Genomic DNA, 25,947 nt, shown 5'->3' with positions numbered 1-25,947 from the left:
GCTGGGCCTGTGAGCCATGGCCACTGAGCCTGCGCGTCCCGAGCCTGTGCCCCGCAACGGGAGAGGCCACAACAGTGAGAGGCCCGCGTACCGCAAAAAAAAAAAAAAAAAAAAAAAAAAAAATAACAATCAGATTTCTGCCCAGAAAATGATTTTGCTGATACAGTTCTGGTGACAATGTAGACTACTTACCTCTTTCAGGTACACCTTGGATGACGTGGACTCTGAAAATCCAAGTTACACCCAAGATTCCATTCCCCTGTGGTTACTCATCTGGATCACAGACATGTAGACATAGCACCAAGTGGGACTCCATCAATGAGTCAGTCAACCCTTTCATGCAGCAAAACCTTAGAGGGAAGAGCAAGGAGGATGTATTGGCTATTAGGAAAGCGCAGATTGCTGGCAGAAAATGACATCCTCTAATAAGATCTAAGGTACGACTCATACAATTGCCCTAATTTTTAAGATTGATGGGAAGCATAAAGCATTCTTTAAGTTGGTGACTGGTTCCAATAAATGCCTATCTAGTACTGCATATGGTTTTAGAATGTGAGTTTATAAAGAAGGTGGAGATCCCAGCTCCCTCCTCCCTCATGTCTATATATATATGTCTGAGTGTGTGTTTTAGAGCTCTGGGGAGTGTCTTGACAGAGAACCTGAGCTGGACAAAGCAGCCTTAATCTGAGTGAGCTAACCAGCACCATGAAAATATCAGGTGTCCTTCTGCTCCTCTCTCTGGCTCTTTTCGGCTTTTATTCAGGTGAGTTGTGTTTTTTTCCCCTTAAAATTAAAATCCAATACTTACACTAAACGGGAAAAGACAAATGAATTTGTCCACCATAGTTCAAAATCCTAACAATTTTTATATAAAAGACCAATTCTGAGAGATCATTATAGTGACTGTGATGATGAAAATGGTGATGGTAATAATTACAGAAATAACTTTCATCTGTTGAACATATACTATATTCTAGGCATGTACCCAGGGCTTTTATGCATTATCTCCAATACACATAGCAAGGTATTCATATCCAAATTCCATATATAAGAAAACTGTGGCACAAACAGTTAAGAAAACTGCAAGGACTTGTAACCAGTAAGCAGAATTTGGAATTTGAATTGGGTCTTTAGACATCACAGATGATGTCTGTTCCACAGAAACAGTATGGAGAATGGATACTTATTTTAAATATTAGCTTGGCTTTCCAAGACAAGGGAAAGCTTTCCAGTCCTCATTATTCTTCTAATTAGGACTCAACTGAAATTGAAACAAGCAGAAAACAGGAAACTCAACTGGAGAATCCTTCAGAAAAAAGTTATTGAACCTTAGAATTTAGAAACATATATGCTATTGGTGAACTAAACAATTCTTCAAGTAGGGGAATATCTTTGGCCACCTAAATGAGCAATAGTCATATATTCTATGAATTCAGATTGTTCAAAGGACAATTGTACTTCAGTTTGATGTTTTTCATCACATCATCATCTGTGTGAATGAACAGGGCCATTGCATCTATTTCTTTCCTTCTTTATTATTCTACTCTATGCTACTGTAGTGGGCAAAATACACACTAGAGTCTCTGGACCCAAAACCTAGGCCCATCTCATCTACCAATGTCCTGTGTCAACTAGAGAAACAGCTCAACTCTCTGAGAGATTCTCTCATTTTTAGAATCCTAGACATGAGACTGAGTCCTGGGACCTTCCAGGTCTGGTGTACCATTTTCTGTGACAAAAGTAGTTGAATTTTGCTGCTATCAGAAATTTAAATGCCCAAACATGTAAAAACAACAATTTTTCAGTGAGATTGAGCAGATGAAGAAGTCATTGTTCACGGGAAAGTGGTCATATTTTCATAAACAAATCCATTCAGAAATATTAAAAAAATGGATAAACGATTTCTGTGATATTATGTAGTAAGTTTGACTACTAAAGCCAAGTAACTCGAGTAAGTGGCTCAGTCAACTGCTGAGATGACATAAAAACAGATTTGACTATATTAAAATCTACTCGCAAAGACTGACTCAGAAATCAACTGACAATCCTCGTATTGCTTCTCTTTAGAAAGGCTAATTGATCTATTTAATTGGACCTGGTTGACCAATACAAACAAATACTATCAATAATACTAAAACAGGGTCCTTGATAGATATGTTGGCATTTGGAAATGCACAGTGCCCAAGAGCCTTAATGTTGAGACCAAGAGAAATGAATTTCAGTCCTGGCATTTCCATTTTATAGCTGTGTGACCTTTCTGAGTCTCATTTTCCTCATCTGTAAAATGGGAATATAAAAGGACTAGCGCTAAATAGGGAAGTAAATGAGAAAATGCATGTGAAGTGCTTAACATAGTGGATGGAACATATTAAGTGTTCAAAAAATGTCTATTAATGTTACTATTACTAAGTTTTAATAACAAGAGTACTAGTTGGACTCAGGCATTGTTATTTAAGCTTGCTTCCACTTTGACATTTCATACATATAAGACGTTGGGCAAAATCTCTCCTCTTCTGATCAAAGATCTGTACAGCTGAGAAATGACTGAATATTGTAACAATGAGTCTTCCCTGGTTATAAAAATCACTTGGAGTGTTTACAGAACTATAGACTTCCAGACCGTATTTGGTCTTATATAATGGAATTTTTCAAGTGGTTGTCCTGGGAATCTGTATTTTTAATAATCAGTCACACCATTGCATTAAGGTTCGTAATCACTACAGTAGATGAGCATTAACTTTTTTTCAAATTTAAAAGCTTTGTTCTCTCCTTATCCTTATCAAAATTCAGCAGCTCGTACCAGGATTGAAGCTAAGACTTTTCTTATTTCAGGATTTTAAACTACTGTGCTAATTAGCCACAACCTAAAATCACACATACAATTATAAAGATGCAAGACTGTATTTATGGACTTCTTCTCTTTTGGGAATTTAGAGAGATGTAGCAGGAAAAATGAGTCACAGCAAAGAAAATTAGTTTGTCCTTGCCAGTCTAAATTTGGGCCAAGTCTTTAAAGCTGAGTATAGAAAGCAGAAGAACAATTTAGGACTCAAAGAACAAACAACAAACCCAATCCCTTTCCTCAATTGCCTGTGACAAAGTCTTTGGGGAGGGACCAAAAGCACTGAAATTTGGAATGGCAGAGTTAGAGGAAACTTTCCAACCCAACTTCTCCAAAGTGATGCCAGAAATGATAAAAATCATTCCCACAGTAAATTAGTGACTGGGCCAAGACGGTAACAAGAATCTCCAGATCCTTAGACTATTTGTCTCACCCCACTCCAACCTCCAAGAAATATTACCTCATCACAGTCCATATCCACATATCACTTGCCAAGTTTCTACTGTTCCCTAAGAGGAGAGCACATATAAAGGAAAATAACCAAACCATGACTTGTTGAGATGGCCAAGAACCAAGAACAAGTATCATCCTAGGCTTGGGGATTTCCTAATTTTGCAAATCTCACTTTTTGCGTATTCAGAAATTACAGTGTTTGGATTTTATGCTTTTTTTTTTCAGGTGTCTTCAGTCAAGGAGTTCAGGTCAGTACATAATTTTATTTATCCTTCAGACCTGAGTGGTTGTTGGCTGGTACTCCCTGACCAAAGAGGTTGTCTATGGGTAAAAGAGCAAAGAAATGGACAAGCAGGCCAGATGAAGAAAACAGCAGAAGTACTTAGTTTTCTAACTACAATATCTTTATGAGAATATTGTTTTCAGTTTAAAAGAAACTAAACACCCACTCCCAGATTTTGTTAAAGTAAAATGAATATAAATAAAAATAGAATGAACTTGTGGTAACATTCATGCTCTTTCACTGATTTCACTGTGTGATCTTAGGCAAGTTACTCAGCTTTTCTGAGCTACAATTTCCACAGCTATAGAAAAGAGATATTATTATTTACCTCATAGAATTAGACTTAAATTACATAAACTATGTGGGAGCATTTGGTAAACTATGCATAGTTACAAAAACTATGAAAGGATTAGTTATTGATCAATAATTAACAGCTTCTGAAAGAGTTAAGACAGAGGTTATTATATTCTTTTTAGAAGTAAGGCAACCAAGAGTTGACAGAAAACTTCTTTAGTGCTTTGTACTGAGTATACACAAACTGATCAATCAAACTTAAATACAACTTGGGTTAAAAATTGGAATGGGCACAAATTATCTTTATTGTTTGGCTGATTTTTTCCAAATTAATCCACCAACATTTTTCCAGTTTTCTTGTTCTAACTATCAAAAAGGCAACAGAAACGAGGTATTTGCTCTGCCAATCACATCCCGTGTCCATATTGAACATTAATACTTGACTTGGCACTGGTTGTTGTTTGCCTTGCTGTGCCCAAGAAACCTTGGCATCAAAAGTTTCCAGACACTACTGCCAACTAATTGGAGTTGGCAAAGAAGTTGAAAAATATTTTCCAATCCTAATATAACTACTACATTGCATAAGACTTTTTTCAAATTTTAGCATCTCAGAAATTGGAATGTACCTTACAATGAAACACACCTTACAATTAATTGCCTCTGTGAGTGTGTGTGTGCATGCACCTGTGTGTGTCTAATGCATGCACACGTGTGTTTGTACTGGTATACATAATTGTACATTTTAAAATTGATTTCTTATGTTTAAATACATATGGTAGCACAGCCTATGTTAAATATCCAAAAAAAGAAACATGAAAAGGACATGAGATCCAGCCAATACATTTTATATCCCATTAGGTAGTAAAATATGATTAAGACCATTACACATAGGTTTTTAAAATATGGACTTTAATCCTGATTTTCTCATTAACACAAAAGTCACTTCCCTTCTTTGGGCTCTCATTTCCCAGATTGTTAATGTTTCCCAGATTTTTAGTGGTTCCTAAAGTTCATTTAAAATAATCTATCTGCTTGCTTTAGGATCTCTGGGGATGCTTACTAAATATTAATATGTAGATCCTCAGGGACCATGCCAGGCTTACTGAATAATAATCCCAGGTGGGAGGTTTTGAATCTGCGTTCTAAGAATCTAGTGCTGGGATGTACTGACTTTGGAGTGCTCAAGTATGTTGGAGACTATATAGATGAGCTCCAATTTGAAAACTTCCTGCCTGTGTAGTTTGAAGGATGTCTCTTTCCCTTCTCATTGCCTTTGTTTCTACATCTGTAAAATGAAGAGTTGGATTTAATGATCTTTAAAGCCCCTTCTGGCTTAGGTATCTGAATCAGTCTGAACCAAGCATGCCTTGCGAAGACTGCTGTCTCTTTTCCATTCAAATATAAAGGGCAGGGGCTTCCCTGGTGGCGCAGTAGTTAAGAATCCACTTGCCAATGCAGGGGACATGGGTTCGAGCCCTGGTTCGGGAAGATCCCACATGCCGTGGAGCAACTAAGCCCGTGCGCCACAACTACTGAGCCTGCGCTCTATAGCCCACAAGCCACAACTACTGAAGCCCACATGCCTAGAGCCCGTGCTCTGCAACAAGAGAAGCCACCACAATAAGCCCGCGTACCGCAACAAAGAGTAGCCCCGCTCGCCGCAACTAGAGAAAGCCCGCGCGCAGCAACGAAGACCCAACGCAGCCAAAAATAAATAAATACACAAATTAAAGGGCAAAGAGGGTATCACCTTTAGGATGACATCAAGGCTACCCCTTCTCTTCTGCATGCCTGGAAAGAGGGTGACAGTCCCAAAGCCAGGCAGAAAAAGCTGAAACTAACCTTAGAAGCATGCCTGCCCAAGTTTGATCCAGCCAAGACAAAAGGAAGAATGATTTTTTCCAATACTCAAGTCAATCTTTTCATGCCAAGAAGTCTCTTCATTATGAAGCATCTAATGGGAGATTACCGCTAGCAGTCTAAATTAGAGATTTGTAAAAGTTTCTCATTCTTTCAAAAATATTATTTGAGCTAAACAAAAAACATGTTCTGAGACTTTTGGAATTCATGGTCCTACAAATTCATGGTCACTTCCCTGTAAATGTAAATGACTAATATGCTACCAACTCCAAGTAGGAACATTAAATAACATAAAATAATAATAAAATAAAAATAACTTAAAAACTACAATTTACCATCACCACCCTTCATTACAGAAATTGTAGTATAATAACAAATGCTTGAAAGTCATAATCTCAGAATAAGGATAGTCCTTTAACCTGGATACATTTTGCTTCTAGAATCACTTACTACACTATGTTTATTTTTCTTATTTCCCCTATCAGGCTGTGTATTTGGGAACCATATACTTAAAAAGATGTTTAAATGAATATTTCTGATTGGAATTAACAAACCTCTCAAAAACAATAATTGGCAACCATTTTCTTTTACAATAATTTTGGGGATATCTAAGTTCAGTTTTATTTGTATTTTAAGATAAATACATGGTAAATTTTAATAGTAAAACAATGCTCCATGACTAGAATATGTTTGGGGCTGTTCATTTTTCCTAATTAGCTTGAATTCACTTATAATTAATATACTGACAGAATACCTAAATACAATTTGGAGATGTTAACCAGCCTCTACGACTTAACTACAGAGGAAAACTGAAGCCTCAGAAAGAGGACCTTGCTGAGTCAAGTTTACCAACAGCAGTAAAGCTATGCAGTCTACAACTCAGGACCCCTGACTCCATACTGAGTGAGCTTCCACAGCTCCATGCTACCTATAACCAGCAACAGAAAGCCATTGTGCAGTTCATGGGAAAGTGCTTTGAACAGTATAATTGTCTAACAAATACATGTCTTAAACAAAGAAGTAATTAAAACAATAGTTTCAAGTAAGATAACCTGTCTCCACATGTTGAAGGAATTCTGAAACTTGAAGGAAATGGAGGAAAAGAGAACAGAATTGACTGCATTGGCTCAGGTCAGAAATGTTGAGGGTGGGTATAGGTAGTAAATTTGGAATTAGTGAAGATGCTTAAGATAAAGAAATACATGAAAGACAACACTTGCAAGGGGATAGAAATGATGTTTTAATCTGAGGGTAGGCTGGGGAATCTGAAGAATGGTGCTGTTATGAAAAATTAGAATGTAAAACTAGTTTGGAGGGAAAAATAAAGTTATATTTTGGTCATAAATGAATATTAAGTAAGAATCAGATTGTTGACTAAAAGTGTCTTGTACATTTCTGACCAACAGACATTAGAGTTAGAGATTTTGCTGAAGACTCAAGAAAAAAAAGTCTAGGACTCATTAGCATCACCTGGGAAAACATATGTTCTCAGAGAAAATCAAGTGTATAAAATTTTCTTGAAAATGAACATGAATACTCAGGAGGAAACTAGAAAAGACAATAAAAAGGATAGAGAAGATATAGGTGAAGAACTGGAGTACTGACATATACAGAAATCAGGAAAGAGTTTTGAAAAGATGGGAGTGGTCAAGAGTAGCACATATAAAGAAATCATGAACATTTTATAAATAGCCAATGGATGTTCCCTGAAAGATGTCATTTTTTTAGACCAGTTTTGGTAGTGTGGAAGGAGCATGAAAACCGGGAAAGTAGAAGCCAAGTCAGGGAGGGGTTAGGAAAACTGGTACAATAAAGAAAGGGATTGATTTAACCACATAAGTAGTAAAGGGAAGAAGAAATGAAGTCCTACATCCGAGGGAAGTTGTGTCTGAAATTTTTCTTTGGCTTTATTTGTAGAATTAAAATATTAAACTAAAATAGCAATGATGCTGACTGTTTAGTTGATTTAGTGACCATATAAACTCACTTCACACCCAAGTTAAATGATTTTGTAGTCACTGTTAGCAAAGATGACTAATTTGGGTAACAAAAATGTCACTGCATTCCAAAATATTTAGGAAGGCACAGTTCTTTGAAGAACCATAAGAGGTCAGGCTGATACTAAACACTGGCACCCAATGCCTGGAAGCAGTATCCGAAAGCTGGACTATCTAAGGAAATAAATGGAGGCACCTGTTAAATTCAACACCAATCTAAAATTTTTAAAAAACTGTTTTAAGGGCTTCCCTGGTGGCGCAGTGGTTGAGAGTCCGCCTGCCGATGCAGGGGACACGGGTTCGTGCCCCAGTCCGGGAGGATCCCACAGGCCGCGGAGCGGCTGTGCGCATGAGCCGTGGCCGCTGAGCCTGCGCGTCCGGAGCCTGTGCTCCGCAACGGGAGAGGCCACAACAGTGAGAGGCCCGCGTACCGCAAAAAAAAAAAAAACTGTTTTAAGCTAAGTAAAGTAGGGTAAGAAATAATGGGCTCAAAAATTCTAGAACGTGATACAATTTACATTATTAGTGTTTATAATAGTAATCTTACACATGACACTTTACAAAGTGTTTTCATAGGATTTATCATTACAACAACCCTAGAAAACAGGCATTACCGGCCCCTTGTTAAAGATGAAGAAATTTAAACTCAGAACACTGAGTGCACAAAATAATGCAGCTAATAAGTGGGAGAAACAGAATTCAGATTTAGGTTAGTCTAATCCCATCTTCAGGATAATCCCCTAGAATTACAGAGTATTAGGGCACTTGAAGTAGGCGGGGGTAGGGGTTGTCTTTCAGCTCTCCTAGGTCTCCCAAATGCCTCATGGAGGACACTTTAAAGGAGAAAAGATAATCCTATCGTCACCCTTTGTCTAGACCTGCTTCAGCTTGGACTGAGAAGCCAATTGCTTGGATTCCGTTTAAAGGAGTCTAAAATAAAAATACAAAAGAGGAGAGAAAATCTCAGCAGAGGAATGACACGACACTCCAAAATCAGCCTACTTCTTTTTGGTTCTGAGAGATGTGGGCTCTTTCTAGTCTCAACTCTGACATTCCTCTGCCTCACTCTTTGTCTCACAAAAGGGATTTCTGGCTGGCTCTACAAAGGCATTCTTAACCTCGCGCAACCTCTGGCGCTCTCAGAGAGTGGTCCTTTTCTGCCCCCAGTCACCAAGCTAAACATTTCCACACAGTGAGTGAAGTGGATCCTCTAGACATGAAGGAGGAAGCATTTGGGCAATAGTTGTTGTTCTCCCACCCAACTGCACAACTAAGGACCCAGCTTTATTTAAGCTACTCCACCAGAAGAAGTCACAGCTAAATCTTGGGTTATCAAAGCTTGAGCATCATTAGAGTTTATCTAGTCTGACGGTACTTAGCATGTTCTATGAGTTACAGAGCCTTTCAGAATGTGATGAGAGACACAGTTAGGGCAGGCCTACAATGAACAGTTTCTTTTCTACAATCCTCCTCCAGGACTATTTCAAATATTCCGCACTGACTTTCTACAACTCTCAGGTGACCACATTTGATCCTAATAAAAACCCTGGGAATGAGACATGGCAGCTGTGTTTTCTGGTTTGGGGGTTTTAATTTTTTGGTTAAGAAAATTGAGGGGCAGATATTGAGTACTTTGTCCAAGATAACACAACTGGCCAATGGCAAATGGCAGAACAAGTTCTATAATATGATTCCTGAGCTTACTTCAGGGATCATGAAAGGCCACTGCAATTTACAGGTATGTAGGCTTGTATCTATGTTAAGGAGGTTTGTTCATATACCGTTTGGTTGATTAGGTTTTATTCGCTGAAATCCTTTGCTTTTCCTAGTCTCATTCCCACGGGGCAGTGGAAGCGGCAAGTGGGTTTGGGGAAGCAGCTGGGTTCTAGAAATTCTCAAAGCGAAGACCCTCCCCCAGTGCCACTCCCATATCTGTTTTCTAAAGGACAAAAGGCGCTACATCACAAGATGAGAAGGCCGGCTGCCAGGGAAAGGTGGCTTAAGGAGGCGTCTCTTTCATGTAAGAGACTTTCTTTTCTTCTTTTCCTTACCTGCCCTGAGACGCCACCTCCGCTATCTTCCCCATAAGCGTCTTTGCCGTAAACATCTTTGCCCCGGGTGTTTTATCCATGGGTAACTAATTAGCCGTAAGGCAATTTTGCCGTAAAAGTTAACAGGTTGATCGTAAAAGATTAACAGGTTGATCGTTCGGGTTGATGATTCGGTTTCCACTGGTAGGCAGTTTGGTTTCATTTATCTATTGATTCAGTACTCCAATTTTTATATTACATAAATCTTAGCCCTCATAATAGTCTAGACGGTGAGGAGCACACTGGCAGTCTTAAAATAGTGGATGATAAAGACTACACGTATGGGCTCGATAGAAAACATGGTGATAATACTTACTTGACAATATACCAGGAACAAACAACAGTGTAGAAGCTTTTACGAGGCAATTCAAAGCTTAGTTACAAATGTGCATCCTAGTATTTGGAAAACAATACCACTGTTAATGAAGGCAGAAGTTTTAGCAAAAAAGAAACAGTGCGATGCCGATGCCAAACGAGGAGACGAATCAAGCAAAAAAAGATATAATACTATGAACTAAAGACGTTGATGGCAAATGCTTAGGTACAGCCCACAAAATTAAATTAGGTATTTGTGCAATATGGCCCTGAATTTGCACACGTTTTAAATGAATTCAAACATGCTGTATTTTGCAATAAAGTCTTTTTAATTTTGCTATGAAAAATAAATTTCATTATATCCTCATTAATGTCCCTCTTTTATTTTTAGTAATTTTATCTTTTAGAGCAAAATTGCCTTAGGGTCAACTAGCTATCAGTGAAAGTGTTTGTGGCAAAAATGCTTGTGGCAAAGATGCTTACAGAAAAGAAGTTTATCGTGAAAATATTTATCTAGAACCTGTAGAGACACACATATCTCTGACTTGAGATGCCCTTTTCTCGGCTTCCACATTGCCTCTATTTGTCCCACTACGTCATTTACAACACGTTGTGCTGAAATTACCTGTCCCTCTGTTTCCCTAATGCAGATAAGATGGTGAGCTTATCGAGATATTTATAACCACTTCCTCTTTGTATCACTAGCACCCAAACTGTGTTTTCAAAATACTATCAGTAATTACCCATTAGCTCTTTGTGAAATAAAGGAAAATATCTATGATTATTCTGTGGTTTAAAGAATTTTCTTGACTCAAGCACACAATTGCAAATGTGTATATTAATGACATAAATACAAAATGCATTAGCTTTTGAAAAAAATATATTCTATGTTTTATAATATCCTAAAGATTTTCCAGCTTTTATTTTCTGTTTGGAGACCTAAAGAAAAGATTACTCTCCTGGAAGTGGTATGAGAGGATGGAGTGATCTTTAAGAGCACAGGAGAGAGTGGGCCTGTAGGTAGGACTGTAAGAAGCCTAGGTATCTCCTATCTGACCATGCACTAAGAAAATCTCTGGTTAGCACCATACTACCCAATCTTAATAGTACAAGATGCCAAATTTCAACAAAAAGTGTATATTTAAGAGTCTCAGGTACCTTAAATCTGATATATGTGATAATATTTTTAAACTCAGTTGTATAGCTCTTTTGCTGGGCATTTTCTCATGCAAACCTTCAGAGGGCTTTATCAGTATATAATGGTTTGCTAATACTTTAAACAAATGGTTCCTCTTACCTCTGCCCATACAGTCCCCTAATAAGGTATTTTAATAAAGCCTACGTGGCCTGACTATAAGCATGGTCAAGGGTATACCATGACACTTGGTCTTTATTTCTCTCTATGAGGATGTGTTGGAAATCAACCATAGTACACTGTTGGAAATTCTGGGTCAGCTATGAGGAGTATGTTCAAGCACTGGTCTCAATGCTTCTGGTTGTGTGGCACTGGTAAGCCACTTAATTTCCTGAGGATCAATTATACATATTGGCTAGAGCTTCCCTGGTGGCACAGTGGTTAGGAATCCGCCTGCCAATGCAGGGTACATGGGTTCCAGGCCTGGTCCGGGAAGATCCCACATTGCGGCGGAGCAACGAAGCCCATGCACCACAACTACTGAGCCTGTGCTCTAGAGCCCGCAAGCCACAACTGCTGAGCCCACGTGCGACAACTACTGAGGCCTGCGCGCCTAGAGCCCTTGCTCTGCAAAAGCCACCGCAATGAGAAGCCCGTACGCCGCAATGAAGAGTAGCTCCCACTCACTGCAACTAGAGAAAGCCCGTATGCAGCAACAAAGACCCAATGCAGCCAAAAATAAATAATAAATAAATAATTTTTTAAAACAATTATACATACTAGCTAATATGTATAATATTGTTCAGTGTGCATCTCAGGGTTATTGTGAGACCACTGAGTTGATCCATATGAGAATAGTTTGGAGATTATGAAGCAATTAATAAACCTAAGACAGTATTATTTTAATGGAACTGTGATGGGGTAAAGTATGGTCCCTCTATTCATGTTTAAATGTCACTTCATTCAACATAGCTGCCATCTGAAGAAGTTCAGTTCTACCTACTGCATATTGCCTGTACCCTGGAATAAAATGGCTCAAATATTATTTGCACACCAGATATTGACTCAACTGACACTGAATTGAAAAGAATCTTAAAACTTCAGACTACTTCTGAGAGACCACTAGAACCAAGGGGATATATTAGTAGCATAAGCTCTATCATTCCTTCTATAGAGCACTTGATGATATTAATCAGTCATAGCGTGTGTTCTCACCAAGGCTTGATGCAACCTCAGAATCCTTCAAAACAGAGCAGTTTAGGGTAGCCATTACTCAGTTATTGTAGTAGGCACAAAAGTTCAAATTCTACAAACAGACTCTGGGACAGAGTAAATTAACATAATGACATTGGAATTTTGTTTTCAAGAGTTAATAAATGGATGTAGCAGCCACAGGGAAAACTAACAAGCTAACAGATAACATCTGGGAGCTCCTAGCAGTGATCTTTAAAGCAGTGCAGAAGGAGTGCTATTGGAGTTACATTAATACAGTTTAAAAAAAATGCCATTTAAAAACCAAAATCTACTCTTAGTTGGAACAATTTAGTGTTGGAGCAGAAAGTCATACCTATAGCATTTGCCTTACTTCTGTAAAAAGTAAACATCTGCCTTACATCATTATCTTACTCCTGAATACAATAATTAAGCCATGTATTTCCTGTTTCTTAAAAAGTCTTAATTATGTTTAATATATTCTAGTTAGAAAAGGAAAGTGATTTCCTATTTCAGGAAACTTTACATCACAACTACATACAATACTATAGATAATTCTAAGTTTGCTGTCCAAAACTTCTGTTCTGAGGGACAGTCCCTTAGACAGAATGCACTAATATCAATGTCAATGTGTTTACTTTGCTAGATTGACTGTGGTGAGTTCCAGGACCCCAAGGTCCACTGCACTCGAGAATCTAATCCCCACTGTGGTTCTGATGGCCGGACATATGGCAATAAATGTACCTTCTGTAAGGCAATGGTGTAAGTATCATACTCACCAAAACTTCCTTGCAAACACAAACTTCCAGAATAAGACTATAACACTTTCCTTGAGATATTCTAGAAAGTTCTATGCATACCCACCCATACAAACTGAAGAAATAAGCTGCAGGCAGATGGGTTGAAAACATATGGGTCTGTGACACAAATGAACCTATCTATGAAACAGAAATAGAATCACAGACATAGAGAATAGACTGGTGGTTGCCAAGGGGGAGGGGTGGGAGAGGTTTGGATTGGGAGTTTGGGATTAGCACATGCAAACCAGTATATATAGAATGTATAAACAACAAGTTCCTACCGTATAGCACAGGGAACTCTAGTCAATATCCTGTGATAAACCATACTTAAAAAGAATATGAAAAAGAATGCATGTATATGTACAACTGAGTCACTTTGCTGTACAGCAGTAATTAACACAACACTGTAAATCAACTATACTTCAATTAAAAAATTAAAAAAAAAAACATATGAGTCAAAAACAAACCAAAAAAATTATCTAAATTATTTGAAAACATAAAGAGTTTACTTTGTTATTATTAAATTTGACTCAGGAAAATTATCTTTAAAATTTATACATCTTTAAGAATTTTGACACAGTTTCTTATTTTTTCCTTTATTTCTAATTAAAATTTCAACAATTTTCATTCAGTTATGTTTGTTGCTATTATTAATAATTTTGGAAAAGATGGAAGAAATTTATAAAAGTGCAGTCAAGTTTGAAAATTCATCAAAATCAAAAACTTGTGAGAAAATTTATCAAGAAAAATATTACTTTAACCAAATTACTTGCAGACATTTTATTTTATCACAAATTATATGTTGCTAGGGCACCACGTCCCATTCATTCTTCTCTTTTAGTCTGATGAAAAGAGCCTTTCAATAAAGAATAGAGGAGAGGATTATCCCTTATTATCCAGACATTCAAACTTTACAGATAGTGTACTAGGAAGATCCTATCAAGGGCCAATATTTATTGAATTTACATGTTTATAAGAAAGAACGGTGCTGTAGATTTTAGCCAATTGACTGTGAGATTCCTGATTAAATATAATTTATAATTAATAAAAATTTATTCAATCAGTCAACCAATCTTTTGGTCTGATTGCTCTAAAAGCAAGGGGGTTTAACCCAGATAAAAGTTTAACCCAGATAAAAGTTACCTCACTTCCTCTATCGCTGTCATCATTTTCTTGTATTAGAATTTCTTCTATGAATGCCTTAATTTCCCTCAATTTAGCCATAAAATTCCTAAGCACAGGGATTATATAAATCCTTATCAATAATAACAGGGCTAAGCACATAGAATGATATAAATAAATATTGAATCAATGCATAGTACATGTGTGCCTATGTTTCTATATAACATATCTGAAAAATCAATACCAAAATCTACCAGGAAGAGTGCAGTAGGGTAAGGTGCGATTTGATTTAATGGTCCCCTATTGCTGAGAAGGCCTGATATATGTCTGCTATAAAATGCCAAATGCCTGAATATTTGGTTCAACTTCTTACATCTTCTATCAGGTTAGAACTATGACAGTATAGTCTCCTTGCCATTATATCTCCTGTCACTTTTACCTTTTCTAGTTGTATACATATTTGTTCTCAGATAATGAACAGTTAAAACCAAAAAGTCTAAACCCTAGTAAAACTCTGAAGTTTGTTAAGATTCAGGCCTTCTGCAATTAGGCAGATGTTACCTCTGAGTGCATTTAAATAACCCCTGCCTAATCACAGACATGGACACCTGTAAAGCAAATGATTACATGGACTATGACAGAGTTAAACCTTTTTCCAACCTCTGTGAGGGATACTAATGATATTGCACTGAGCATATATTTGTCTTTCTTTTTTTGTAGGAAAAGTGGTGGGAAGCTCAGCCTAAAGCACCCTGGAAAATGCTGAATCAGAACAAGCGTTTTCTGCTGACTTGCCAGCTCCCTCATCCTTCTTTTCTTGCCTCTGCTCTTACTTTTCTCTAGTGAATCCCTTCAATTTATAAAGACACACCTTCTACTCTACCTTGAGCTTGGGGAGTTCAATATATATTTCCCTTGATTCACTCATCAATAAAGTAAATTCTATAGAAGTACTGTTTGTGTTTTTACTTTGTGATCAAGAAAACATACAGATACAATATGGAATACTGACCTGGCGTAAACCTGGATAAAAAGACCTGTTTTTCTGATCAAAATCAACCATGCAGTCACTGTGGGATCTTAGGAAAATCCCTTCTCCCTCTCTTATTCTTGGAATTTCAATGTGAATAATTTTTAACAAATTGACCATATGTTTATAATTATTTTACAATATCTACCATTTAAGTCTTAGATCATGAATTATAGGTTCTTTCCAATTTCAGGAAGAGTATTTTATATAAAAATAAAACATTTATCCTCTCTGGACCATAGTTTTCTTATCTCTATGGAATGATGGATTACATTACTACGTAATAGACACTACATAAAGACACGGTTTATTTGGTTTCCCAGCAACATCGAAGCGTCTAACAGAACGAAGTGAATATATATTCAATGAATAATGAATAGATGCAAAGTTTCTAAAAGTGTGCACATTACAGAATGTAGTTAATTGATCTTAATCATGGAATGAGAGAACTGGATGAAATGTCAGAAATCTTAAGGCCCAGGGAAAGCTTACTTATACTGCCAAAGAAAAAAGCTCCAGTTAGCAGAAAAGTCAAGGTTAAAACATAGCTCTTTGGGCTTCCCTGGTGGCGCAGTGGTTGGGAGTCAGCAGGCGAAGCAGGGGGCACAGGTTCGTCATGGCCGCTGGGCCTGTGCGTCCGGACTCTGCAACGGGAGAGGCCACAGCAGTGAGAGGCCCGTGTACCAAAAAAAAAAAAAAAAAAAAGCTCTTTTGATAATTAGCTCAGTCTCCACGTAGCTGGCTCAATCCTAGGTAAACAAGTTGAATATACAAATATCTCATTCTTAGCCATCCAGTTGGAAGTATTGAAAAATCTCCCTTTGAGTACTCTAATTCAGTAAAGCATGTATTTACAAATAACATCTTCCTGCGTGAACTCACACAGAAGACCTCTCTAGATGCATTTTCTAGGTGATCATCCTTCTGCCAGCAAACAGTTACTGGGTGCCTACTCTGAAGCAGGCTCTGTTCTCCGTGCTTAGAATCCAGTGATGGACAGGGGTGAGAAAGGAAAAAAAAAATCCCTATCTTAATGAAGTTTACGTTCCAGGAAGGGGAAATAGACAAAAAAAAACCCATAATAATAACATAGTAATACTTAAGGCCAATTGCAATTCTAAGTCAGATGGTTAGAAGAGTCCTAACTAGGAAGACATGGAGATGAGGGAGTTAGCCAAAAAACTTCTTGTAGAACAGCAAATGAAGAAGCTAGAACACAGTCCTGAAGGCTGAAGCACACCTGATTTATTCAAGGTTCAGCAAGGAAGCCATGGTGATTGAAGAGGAGTGAGTGTGTGGGCAAATTACAGGTGATAAGGTCAGAGATGCATGAGCCAAATCATGAAAGATTTTGTAGTCATTGTTAAGATTTTTTCTTTTATTCTTATGTATAAAAGTGTGTTAACTATAGATATTAAGATCATGTTACTGTTTGTAAAATCTCAATTATATTTTATGCACATAGATGTTACCCTTTATGTATATAATGGAAGAGGGCCTAACCAAACTGGGGGATGCATTTGATATTTAGGTAAAGAGCCTGGCAGTGGATTAGGTTGTGCTAGGGAAAATAAATACCTTCTCTTCTGTCAAGTGTGGCATTTGCACTCTACCATGCTTAAAGGTTGTTCCCCTTGCTGAAGAAAAATAACTACATAATACATAATTAGGATAAGGTGATTCTTAAGAGGGTGGATCTTTGAATTGTACTGACCAGAATGTGAGTCATGACTCTTGACATAAGGTATGTGTTTTTGAACACGTCATCTGACTTCTTTGTATTGTGATTTACTCACCTGTAAAATGGGGATACTAGTCTTTACCTCCTAAATGTACTGTGAAAATTAAGAAAATGATGCATGTAAGCACTTAGTCTCTGAAATGTAACAAGAGCTCAAACATCAGTAACTTTTATTATTATATTCTGTCCTCAATTTCAGCATTATATTGTCTTTATAAAGCACTGGTCAGGACATCTTTGCTCTTTTTCTCAGTATTTACATAGTTTTTTAAATGTCTATCTTCTGTTCATTTAACATTTTTGAAAATTCACGAGGTGGTTTTTTCTGTCAATTTTATCTGTGTACTAAATTCCCTGCTCATTAGAGAAATTAAGCCCTTTTCTCTTTAGTTTCTACTCCCTGAAGTTATTTAGCTACTCGAACATCAACATTTAGAGTGCTGTGTGTATTTTGATAAATGAATCACTTCACATTTTTGGAAGTACTACCTCTCTACGTGGCTCACTCCTCCTTTCTCCTATTGGAACTTTCACCTCCAGCCAGGCCAGATTCCTGTCAGGTGTCCACACAAAAATTACATTTCTACCACTTCACCCTCTCCTGCCTGAAATGCCTCTTGTGCCACCTTCTGTCACTCTGCCTGCCTTTCTCCCTCATACAAATCTCATATCTACATCGTAAGACTACTATTTATTTGCAGGCTTATTTCCAGTGCCATAATTGAGTAAGTGAGCAAAATACTATCTCTTGTCTAGTTCTGAGCTAGTCTTTGGGTATGAAAGGGAAGCATATAAAAAGCAAACCACAGAAGACCAGCAATCATATGCTTCTTGGAAAGAAGCAGCAAGTCATATATAAAAATCAACACTCAAAATACAGGAGTTTGGGTTCAGAGATGTATACATTTGTCAAACCTCAGTGAATGTACACTAAAGATTTATGCATATAATATTTTGTGAATTTTACATCAAAAGAAAAGGGTGTAAACATGTAGTGTAGTCTTAGCTATAACATGCATAGTGAAGTTCTCAGAGGGAAGGGCACTGATATCTGCAATTTATTTTAAATTGCATCAAAGATGGATTAATAAATAAATGGATCAATATGGGATGAAACAAGTGTAGTAAAATACTAATGGTTCAATCTAGAAGGTGGGTTTATAGGGAATCACTGTAAAATTATTTTAACATTGTTGTATGTTTAAAACTTTTCCTTACAAGTGTTTTTTTGTTTTTGTGGTACACCAGCCTCTCACTGTTGTGGCCTCTCCCATTGCAGAACACAGGCTCCGGACGCGCAGGCTCAGCGGCCATGGCTCACAGGCCTAGCTGCTCCTCGGCATGTGGGATCTTCCCGGACCGGGGCACGAACCCCTGTCCCCTGCATTGGCAGGCGGACTCTCAACCACTGTGCCACCAGGGAAGCCCACAAGTGTTTTTTTTAATGATATTTTAAAACACACAAACTCTGCCAACAGGAGCAGATACTGATAATTCTGTTTATGTTCCTCATTGTTGTGATATCCAGGAAGGAACACAATGTTTCAAGTATAGTTTGTACTCTTCAAAGCATAAAAAAAAAAATTTATTTGATATGAACACCCATATCTATCATTATACCTTCAGATGACAATGGGAACATTGTCAAAACTGGGTCATAATAAACTTATAACCACTAACTATCCTCAGGCATGTTTTTTGTTGTTTTTTTTTTTCCACACCAACTGTTGCCAAGTCACGTCCTTCTCAGCTCTTCTCCATTTACTGGTTTTTTGAAGTGAAATTCCTTGCAAATATGAAATGGTGTGTCAGTGATTAGGCTTAAGTGAAGGGGGCTTGTCTGGGTTTTTTTCTGTGCCAATGTAAAGGTTTCTTGAAGTGGACACGCACAAACTCAGACACACACACTCTAAAATGAAAAGGGGAAAAAGAGGGGGAAAAAAGGCCAGAGAACATAATAACTAAGATAAATACAGAAATAATTCACCACTAATAAGGTTAACCAACTATATACTATTTCCCATGGTCACTGTGATAAGCCCACAAACATTATCACATTAAAATTTAGCAATATTTGTGAAGTTATAGTCCCATTTTATAAAAGAGAAGACTGGGGTAGAGAGATATAAATGATTTGGCCATGATCCTGTAGTCAGTGTGTTTCAGAATCTGGATTTACTCAACATGGTTACGCCAACCCCATGTTCCTAAACTACCTTTCACATAATCATAGTAATTTGAGTGACTTGGATATAAGTGTTAAATTGGAGGGATTATATCGTATATATTTGGAGACATCAGAAATGGAAGTAGTCGTAATTCAACAAAGGCTTAAGCAAATATGTAAAGAGGGTGGCATACATCTTCCATAATTCCTAATATGTGAACAATTATGTTAATTTTGTGATGGGCCTACAGCTCTAGCCTGAGAAGGCCTGGTTCAAAAGGGCTACTAACCCTAAAACAGGCATTTAGTGAAATGTTCCCTGTCTCTCTCAAACTTTCCTTTCTTCTTTCCCAGTGCTGGTATTTGTGACTTTACAGAATTTTGGCTCATTACAGTTCTGCAGTTTGACTTAAGGGAAAATAAGCTGAACAGATTTTTCCTTCTTTAGTTTGAAAAGATTTAGACCTAAACTAACAAAAAAATGTGTCCTTGTAGGCCAAGTTTACCTCACTACAGCTACCCTTTAGATTTGATAAGATGTGTATACTAAAGGAATGAACACAAGAAAGCACAATTCCATAAGTTTTGGTATACTGTGTTCCCAATTTCATTTGTCTCAAGTTTTCCCCCCTTTTGATTTCTCCTTTGACCCATTGGTTTTTGGGGAATGTGTTGTTTAATTTCCACATATTTGTGAGTTTTCCAGTTTTCCTCCTATTGATTTCCAGTTCAGTAGTATTGTGATTAAAAAAGATATTTGATATGATTTCAATTTTTGTAAGTTTGTTAAGACTTTTTGTGTGGCCTAACATATGATCTATGCTGGAGAATGTTCTTGGTGCGCTTGAGAAGAATGTATATTCTGCTGTTGTTGGATGGAATGTTCTGTTTCATCTGGTCCATCTCGTAGGTCCATCTGGTGTACACTGTAGTTCAAATCAAATGTTTCTTATTGATTTTCTGTCTGGATGATATTTTGTTTAAAGTAGGATACTGAAGTCCTCTACTATTATTATACTGCTCTCTATTTCTCCTTACAGTTCTGCTAAAATTTGCTTTATATATTTAGATGCTCCAATGTTGGGTGCATATATATTTACAATTGTTATATCCTCTTGATGACTTGACCCCTTTATCATTAAATAATGACCTTCTTTATCTCTTGTTAAAAGCTTAAAGAAAGATATTGAAGAAGACACAAATAAGTGGAAAGATATCCTGTGTTCATGGACTGGAAGAATTAATATTGTTAAAATGTCCATACTACCTAAACTATTCTACAGATTCAATGCACTCTCTATAAAAATTCCAATGGCATTTTTTACAGAAATAGAAAAGTTAATCCTAAAATTCATATGGAACCACAAAAGACCCTGAAGGGTTAGAGCAATATTGAGAAAGAACAAAGCTATAGACACCACACTACCAGATTTCAAATTTTATTATAAAGCTATAGTAATCAAAGTGGTATGGTACTGGAATAAAAATGGACACATACAGACCAATGAAACAGAATAGAGAACCCAGAAATAAACTAACATGTATATGATCAACTAATCTTCAACAAAGGCACCAAGAATACACAATGGTAAAGGATAGTCTCTTCAATAAATGGCATTGGGAAAACTGGATATCCACATGCAAAAGAATGAAATTGGACACTCATCTAATACCATATACAAAAATCAAGTTAACATGGATTAAAGACTTAAAAACAGTACCCAAAGTTTTAAAACTCCTAAAACAAAAATAGGGAAAAATCTCCTTGACGTTGGCCTTGACAATGATATTTTGGATATGACACCAAAAGCACAGGCAGCAAAAGCAAAACTAAACAAGTAGGACTACATCACAGTAAAAAAAAAAAAAGTTAACAAAAGTGAAAAGGTAGGAATATTACTCAGCCATAAAAAGAAACGAAATTGAGATATTTGTAGTGAGGTGGATGGACCTACAGTCTGTCATACAGAGTGAAGTAAGTCAGAAAGAGAAAAACAAATACCGTATACTAACACATATATATGGAATCTAAGGAAAGAAAAAAAAAGGTCAAGAAGAACCTAGGGGTAAGACGGGAGTAAAGACACAGACCTACTAGAGAATGGACTTGAGGATATGGGGAGGGGGAAGGGTAAGCTGTGACAAAGTGAGAGAGTGGCATGGACATATATACACTACCAAATGTAAAACAGATAGCTAGTGGGAAGCAGCCACGTAGCACAGGGAGATCAGCTCGGTGGTTTGTGACCACCTAGAGGGGTGGGATAGGGAGGGTGCGAGGGAGGGAGATGCAAGAGATATGGGAACATATGTATCTGTATAACTGATTCACTTTGTTATAAAGCAGAAACTAACACACCATTGTAAAGCAATTATACTCCAATAAAGATATTAAGAAAAAAAGTGAAAAGGTAATCTATAGAATGGTAGAAAATATTTGTAACCATATATCTGATAAGAGGTTAATATCTAAAATATATAAGGAGGGCTTCCATGGTAGCATAGTGGTTAAGAATCCACCTGCCAATGCAGGGGACACAGATTCGAGCCCTGGTCCAGGAAGATCCCACATGCCGCGGAGCAACAAAGCCCATGAGCCATAACTACTGAGCCTGCGCTCTACAGCCCATGAACCACAACTAATGAAGCCCGTGTGCCACAACTAATGAAGCCCATGTGCCACAACTACTGAGGCCTGCGCACCTAGAGCCCTTGCTCCGCAACAAGAGAAGCCACCTCAATGAGAAGCCTGTGCACCGCAACGAAGAGTAGCCCCCACTCGCCACAACTAGAGAAAGCCCACACACAGCAACGAAGACCCAATGCAGCCAAAAATAAATAAATAAATTTATTTTTAAAAATTAAAAAAATATATATATAAGGAACTCATATAACTAAAAAAAAATCTGATTAAATAATGGGTAGAGGAACTGAACAGACATTTCTCCAAAGAAGACATACAAATGGCCAGCAGGTACATGAAAAGTGCTCAACATCACTAATTATCTTAAAAAATGAAAATTAAAACCACAGTGAGCTATCACCTCACACGGTTAGGATGGCCATTATGAAAAATTCAAAAGGGAACAACACTCTGACATAAATCACAGCAATATCTTTTTTGATCCATCTCCTTCAGTAATGGAAATAAAAACAAACAAAGGGGACCTAACTAAGCTCAAAATCTTTTGCACAGCAAAGGAAACCATAAGCAAAACAAAAAGACAACCCACAGAATGGGAGAAAATATTTGCAAATGATGCGAACAACAAGGATTAATCTCCAAAATTTAGAAACAGCTCATGTAGCTCAATATAAAAAAAAAAAAAGCCAATCAAAAAATGGGCAGAAGACCTAAATAGACATTTCTTCAAAGAAGACATACAGATAGCCAAGAGGCACAAGAAAACATGCTCAATATTGCTAATTATTAGAGAAATGCAAATCACAATAACCAAAACATGGAAACAACCTAAATGTTCATTGACAGATGAATGGATAAAGATGTGGTACATATATACAATGGAGTACTACCCAGCCATTAAAAAGAATGAAATAATGCCATTTGCAGCAACGTGGATGGACCTGGAGATTATCATACTAAGTGAAGTAAATCAGAAAGAGAAAGACAAATATCATATGATATCACTTATATGCAGTATCTAAAAACAAAAATGATACAGATGAACTTATTTACAAAATGGAAAGAGACTCACAGTTTTAAAAAACAAACTTAAGGTTACCAAAGGGGAAAGGTGAGGGGGAGGGATAAATTGAGAGTTTGGGATTGACATATGCATACTACTATATTTAAAGTAGATAACCAACAAGGACCTACTGTATAGTACAGGGAACTCTGCTCAATATTCTGTAATAACCTAAATGGGAAAAGAATCTGAAAAAGAATAGATACATGTATATGTATAACTGAATCACTTTGCTGTACATCTGAAACTAGCACAACGTTGTAAATCAACTATAGTCCAATATAAAATAAAAAGTTTTCTTAAAAAAAGGGAACAAGTGTTGGCAAAAAGGGAAACTCTTGTACACCGTTGGTGAGATTATAAATTGGTACAGTCATTATGGAAAACAGCAAGGAAATTCCTCAAAAAATTAAAAATAGAACTACCGTGTGGTTCAGCCACCCCACTTCTGGGTATATATCCTAAGGAAATGAATTTGGATCTCAAGAGATATCTGTGCTCCCATGTTCATTGCAGTATTATTCAGAATAGCCAAGATATGGAAACAACTTAAGTGGCCATCGACAGATAAATAAATAAATTTTGGTATATATTGTTAAAAGATAAACTGAGGCACATTAAAATTTACAAGAGTTTATCTGGGCAAACATCCATTCAAATCAGCCAGTGCCAAACTGAAAGTGGTTAGGAGTGCCCTGCTGACAAGCTAGGGGAAAGGCTTTAAAGAGAAGATGCGGAAGTAAAGCAAAGAATTATTTGATTAGCTGTAGCTTAAGTGGTTGTCTCATTTGGGAAAGCTTAGCTGGTGGCTAGCAATTAGTTGTTCTTAAGTTTTGTTTTTTTGGATTCGAGTGCACTGACTCTAGCTTAGTTTGGGTTTGCTTACTACATAGCTACTAAGTCACTAGAGCCTCCTCAGTCTAATGGCTCCTTGTTTAATTTCTTTAACAATATATACAATTGAATATTATTCAACCAAAAAAATAAAGAAGAAAATTCTGCCATTTGTGACAAGAAGAATGAACCTATAGAACATTATGCTAACTGTAGTAGCCAGACACAGAAAGATAAATATTGCAAGATCTCATTTACACATGTGGAATCTAAAAAGGTCAAATTAACAGAACTAGAGAGAATGGTTGTTGCCTAGGGTTGGGTGGGTGGAGAAAGGGTACAAACTTTCAATTATAAGGTGAATCAGTGGTGGAGCTCTATTGTACAGTATGGTGACTAAAGTTAATAATCCAGTACTGAAAAAGTATGTAAGATCATCTCCTGAGAAAGGGAAGCAGTAGTGGGAGAAGGGAACCATGCAATTGTCAGGTCAGAGCAACAATGGCAGTTACCTTAATTATTTTATTTTTCATAGGAATAATTTGACTTAATAAATACCATCATCAAGTTGCCATTACACAGAAAACTATTTGTTCACCCAATAAAATCTCACTCATTTTGTGGTAATAATCTTGTTAGATGTGCAATGCTTTGGAAACTGTTTTATGGACAGTTTAAGCAGACATCATTAAATACTTTCTTCTGAGCCTATAAAGAGGCACTGAGTCTCTCCTACAGATGTCATAACTATAGGTTAATTTCTGGGACTTACTGAAAACCTTCATACTCTTTTATGTAAGTGAAACCGGCAGAATCTCATAAACATATCACCGGGTACCATTTCATTTCTAACGTTCTCAGGAACCCAAGCTTTTTGTTCCCTAGATCCTAGATTCTAGATCCTAGAGTCTGGGAAGAAACTTGCATCTACCTGCTAATAAGTTCTTTACACGCCTGGTTTGAAGGAAACTGTTGAACCATGCTGCCTAGGTGAGAAGTGCAATACTGCAGAAACACACTACAAGGGAAGCCCTGTTTGATAGAAATGTGTAGGCCAGTAGACAAAGTAAAACAAAAAGATGACAAAAGAATCATTCTTTTTCATGAATTTCCGTCTTTGCCCCTCTAGCTCAAAGGTTATCTCTTCACTGGGGGCCTTGACCACCTTAGTCCTCACTATCAACCCTATTAGCAATCACTCTGTATGTGCTCTTGGTGCATCTGTTCTATAAGTGGTTTGTCAGTCTATTTTCTGGAAAAGTATCAATCATATAAAGAGATCCAGCAATAACACAAATGATGTAATTGGTAGATGAGATTATTACATTAGTTATCCCTTATGTTCTAGAAGGTAAAGATAGAGCATGTTAATAGATGGAAGATATACATGGATATATAAAGAACCAGAGTGTATTGAGAAAAGCAAAATGAAAATACACCATGTGATATTAACAGTAGGTTAGCTATTGCAGAAGAAAAGATCAGTAAACTTGATACAGCATTGGAATGAACAAAAATAAAATACAGAGGGAAAAAACAGAAAAAAAGTATTGAAGAGAGCATTAGTAAGTTGTGGGACAACTTCATGCAGCTTGGGAAAGGGTGATGAGGGAATAAAAATATGTATTTGAAGAAATAATAGTTACACAATTTCTAAATTTGATGAACACAAGAAACCCATAGATCCAGGCATCGTAATGGACCCCCAAGTACAAGAAATATGACAATCCTTAGCATAGCCTGTGAAATCTATTATCTTAAGGCCTGCACTTGAGTCTAACCATTACTTTCATTTCTAAACATATACGTTAGCTCTTATTTGTTTTCTTTTTTCCATATTATTCCTTATTCTTGAAATACTGATTATCACTCTATGTGTCTCCGACTTTCTAATAACTCTGAGGGCCAAATCCTCTGTGAAGTCTGGCTGTGACCACCTCCTCTCTGCCATACCTTCGTCCTACTCAAATGAATGTGCTCTCTTCCGTGCGTCCCTACTCATTTGTGTGTAACTTTAATCAGATTGTTTTCTTCTCCTTTAGCCTGTGAGCTTCTCTTACTCATC

The 25,947-nt window shown here is 37.1% G+C and overlaps 1 protein-coding gene across 2 annotated transcripts; it reads left to right on the top strand.

Moving 5' to 3' along the window:
• Positions 1-295: 295 nt before the first annotated feature.
• On the top strand, positions 296-15,353 carry LOC101286915 (serine peptidase inhibitor Kazal type 6). 2 transcript variants are annotated; one of them, XM_033406836.2, is made up of 5 exons: positions 296-437; positions 632-763; positions 3,521-3,543; positions 13,128-13,243; positions 15,124-15,353. In XM_033406836.2, exons 2-5 carry the CDS (start codon positions 706-708, stop codon positions 15,167-15,169), a joined length of 243 nt encoding a protein of 80 aa, XP_033262727.1. In that variant the 5' UTR covers positions 296-437; positions 632-705; the 3' UTR covers positions 15,170-15,353. The 2 variants fall into 2 exon arrangements, with proteins under 2 accessions (XP_033262727.1, XP_049564018.1); XM_049708061.1 differs by lacking the exon at positions 296-437 and having other exon boundaries at positions 444-763.
• Positions 15,354-25,947: the final 10,594 nt, after the last annotated feature.

The sequence above is a fragment of the Orcinus orca genome, chromosome 3 (genome assembly GCF_937001465.1).
Source record: "Orcinus orca chromosome 3, mOrcOrc1.1, whole genome shotgun sequence".
Taxonomy (NCBI): domain Eukaryota; kingdom Metazoa; phylum Chordata; class Mammalia; order Artiodactyla; family Delphinidae; genus Orcinus; species Orcinus orca.
This window is presented reverse-complemented; position numbering and strand designations above follow the sequence as displayed.